This window comes from Calliphora vicina, chromosome 5 (genome assembly GCF_958450345.1).
Source record: "Calliphora vicina chromosome 5, idCalVici1.1, whole genome shotgun sequence".
NCBI classification, from domain to species: Eukaryota; Metazoa; Arthropoda; class Insecta; order Diptera; family Calliphoridae; genus Calliphora; species Calliphora vicina.
The window spans coordinates 51,524,285-51,528,521 of NC_088784.1; the positions used below are offsets into that span (position 1 = coordinate 51,524,285).

The 4,237-nt window shown below is 32.8% G+C and overlaps 1 protein-coding gene across 1 annotated transcript; it reads left to right on the plus strand.

Annotated features, from left to right (window-relative positions):
* Positions 1 to 572: 572 nt before the first annotated feature.
* LOC135962055 (phenoloxidase 2-like) lies at positions 573 to 3,341 on the plus strand. Its single transcript, XM_065513788.1, has 5 exons — positions 573 to 1,155; positions 1,226 to 1,675; positions 1,759 to 2,386; positions 2,453 to 2,708; positions 2,791 to 3,341. The coding sequence occupies exons 1-5, from the start codon at positions 616 to 618 to the stop codon at positions 2,987 to 2,989; spliced, it is 2,073 nt and encodes a 690-aa protein (XP_065369860.1). The 5' UTR covers positions 573 to 615; the 3' UTR covers positions 2,990 to 3,341.
* The last annotated feature ends 896 nt before the right edge of the window (positions 3,342 to 4,237 follow it).

Sequence of the window (4,237 nt, forward strand, 5' to 3'; positions counted from 1 at the left end):
AATTATAACAAAATAAGCAACATCAAATCAATAGCATTTTTTAACAAATCATCTCATTCGGAAAAGTAATTGGTCAAAATTGATTTTTGATTACAGACTACAAACATGCATTTGCTTGAAAATCGCTGATTTTTGTTTACACGGTTTGGCATGATCTTTATTAGTTTTTTAATGGTTTGATGATCTTAATAATGAAAGTGAACTCGTTATTTTCGGTCTTTGATTAAAATTTATTGAAAGGGCTGAAAAGTGATTACTGATTCAATAAACGTTAAAGATGTACTTTTTTTAAAATAAGTAATTTCATTATTTGAATTTTGCCAAACATTTCTGTTTACCACAATATTTTATATCATTATTAAGTAAATGAGCAGCGGTTTCATGCAATGGGTATATTTGCTAATTTAAAAAATAGCAATAAAGGCATTTGCAAAAACTCATGCAATTAGTAAAAAAACAACCAATTTTGTGGTTGTTCGTAGTTATATCGTATTTGAATAAAAACAAAACTGATATTAAATTGCAATATAAATAGCAGTAATATAAATTGTATCAGTAGTGCAAATTCGCAAAGTGTCGCAATCGTTTAGCAATCGCGCAATAAGCAAACTTAAAATGTCGAAGACAACAAACAAAAAGGCTTTGGAACTACTTTTTGATCGTCCACTTGAACCTGTTTTTACTACCAGGGACGATGGAAAAGCGGTATTTGAATTGCCCGAAAGTTATTACAATGATCAGTATGTTGACGTCAAGGATGAAATTAAATCAAGATTTAGCGAAGATGTCGACGTTAAAATTCCTTTGCGGGAATTAAAGCCAAAGCCTGACTTGGGCTTTACTCGGCCATTGGGAAAGCGCAAGCAATTTTCGCTTTTTAATAGCATCCACCGATCAATAGCTGCTCGTTTAATTGATATTTTTATGAGTAGTCCAAACGAGGACTTATTTATAGCCACGTGCGCTTATTGCAAAGATCGGGTAAATCCCTTTTTATTCCAATATTGTTATTCTGTAGCTGTGCAACATCGTAAGGACACCAGCTATTTTCCAGTAAAACCAATTGCGGAAACATTTCCACAAAATTTTGTTGAACCAGCGGTTTTTAAAGATGCGCGTGCGGAAGGAGAAGTTGTTCCTAATCCAGGCGACAGAGTAAGTAATTGGAATGAATGTTTAATCAAAAATTTCACTTAAATTGTTTATACTTGATAATTAAAATCAGCGTCATATTGAAATTCCGCGAAATTATACGGCATCCGATCGTGAGGAGGAGCAACGTCTTGGCTATTTTCGCGAAGATATTGGTGTAAATAGTCATCACTGGCATTGGCATTTGGTGTACCCGGGCAATGGACCAACTGAAATTGTCAAAAAAGATCGTCGCGGAGAATTGTTCTATTATATGCACCATCAAATCTTAGCACGCTATAACGTGGAACGTTTTTGCAATGGTTTGGCAAAAGTAAAAGTTCTTAATAATGTACGTGAGCCCATAACGGAGGGTTATTTTCCAAAAATAATGAGTAGCTTAAACAATCGCACGTATCCAGCACGAAACACTAACACCAAGCTAAAAGATATCGATCGCGAGGACTCAAAACTGGAAATAGCGGATATAGAACGCTGGACTGATCGTATTGTGACTGCCATTGACCAAGGCTTTGTAGTTGATGTAGGTTATAAATATAATATGCAATTTATTTTTGATACTGTTTAAAGTTCACGATTATTTATATGTATGTATTTCAAATTTAGACTAAAGGCAAACAAATACCATTGGATTCTAAAAAGGGTATTGATATTTTGGGTGATATGGTGGAATGCACAATTCTGTCGGTTAATCCCACATTTTATGGCAATCTTCATAATGAAGGACATAATGCTATTTCCTTTTGCCACGACCCAGACGCACGGTTCTTGGAAGATTTCGGTGTTATGGGCGATGTGACTACGGCGATGAGAGATCCTATTTTTTACAGATGGCATGGTTTTATTGACACCATCTTCAATAGACACAAAGAGCGTTTGGAGCAATACAGCAGCAACGATTTGGAATATAATGGTGTAATTGTTACAAAACTTGAAGTTCGTATAAGGTCTCTAAAAGCCACTCCCAATACATTATTAACATATATGGAAAGATCTGATGTAAATCTAGCAGCTGGCCTAGACTTTGGTCCCAAGGGAAATATTTATGCCACTTTTACACATTTACAACATGCTCCCTTTGAGTATGTGATTGATGTTACAAACAACGATAAAGTTCCAAAGAAAGGCACATGTCGCATATTCCTTTGTCCCAAGTCAGATGAACGTGGTACTTCACTGGGTCTAAACGATCAACGTCAACTAGCAATTGAACTGGACAAGTTTACAGTAAACTGTAAGTCTTGCTAAACTACTTTTTTCATATGTCTATTGCATATTTAATTTATAATTTAATTTGCAGTAATGCCAGGACCTAACAACATCCGCCAATCCTCGAATAAGTCAAGCATTACAATTCCCTATGAACGAACATTTAGACCCATTGGCCCCAATCATCAGCCTACTGATGCAGAACGTTTGGCAGAATTTCGTTTCTGTGGTTGTGGATGGCCAGAACATATGCTTTTACCTAGGGGTAAACCAGAGGGCATGACATTTGATTTGTTTGTTATGATTTCCGATTATACTGGTGATGCAGTACAGGAAACGAATACCAAGTAAGTGAACACATATTATATGCCAACATAAATATAGCCACCAGCACTAACCAAATAAAATTTATTTGTGTCTTTCCTACAGTCAGGACATATGCGCAGATTCATCCTCATTCTGTGGTCTTAAAGACAAATTGTATCCCGATAATCGGACCATGGGTTATCCATTCGATAGACGCCTACAGGTAGGCACTCTCAAGGAATTGACTAACGCTTTTTCAAATATGTCTATGACTGATGTGGTCATTCGTTTCAACGACGTCATTGTTGACAGAAAGGACTAAACTATTTTTAAAATATTTTTTTTTATGTATTTAGTACTTATTTACACATAAGTATGTATGTATGTATTATGCGGCTACTTATATTATAAAAATATGTATTAATAATGAGCTTGTTCATTCGCTTGGAATTTACTTTACTATTTTTGATAGTAAATAACCTATTGGAAAATAGTAGTCAAACGAACTAAACAAATAGTTTACTATTTTTACTAGAATTGCAATTTCACTACAAGGGTAAAAATGGAAAATAATACAAGTAGCAAAACGAACAAACGCAAATTTATTAAGTTATGTATCAATCCACCTTTTTTAAATTAATAAAATTTTAGATGTTAAAGTTCATAAATAATAATTTAATTTTTATTAAATAATTTTATCATAAAAGTTATGGAAATATGCTTTTTAAAATATTGGGGGATTTCATGTCAAGTGAACAAACTTTAAAAAAAAAAAAAACTTTAAAATTATCTGGTAACCCTACCATGAATAAGTAGAAGAAAAAAATTGTGTCGGTCAATAATTTAATAAATATAAAACTAAAATAGTTTCTAAATCTATAAACAATTACAACATGTTTTAAAACATTAAAAATTTAATAAAAATTATAAAAGTGATTGCAAATACAATTTTGTTGAATAAAAACAGTGTTTTTTTAATTCGAATTTAACACGTGCCTAATCTCTTACTAAATGTCAAAAGTATAATAAAGTAGAAAGCAAATAAAGACAGAAACAAAAAAGAAAAACAGCTCACAAAAATAATAAATAAATAATAAGAAAAATTCTTACAAAAATAAGTGAAATTAAAAAAAAAATAAAACTTTACTATACTCCAACATGGCTCCAAAAGCAACTCCGGACACTTTTGCTGCACAACTTCGCAAAGGCATCCAAGAAATTAATGAAAACATCGATAAGAAACTAGAGGCTCATTGCAAATCCACTGAAGATCGCATATGTCAAGCTGCGAAAGATCTTGAAGTCAAATTTAGTGAACTGGTGTCTAAAATTAAACAAGATTTTGTATCAGAAATAAATAACATTAAATCTGATATCAAACACTGTTATGAGTTTGTTAAGCAGATCGATAAAACAAGTACAAGTAGATTCATTGAACTGGAAAAATCTCAAAATTTATTGATGAAACGCTTAAATCGGCCAGACATTATTGTTACTGGATTGCCAGCTGCATCACCCAAATTAAAAACCATGATTCTAAGCTTAGCAGATGCATATGCTGTACCTTTTG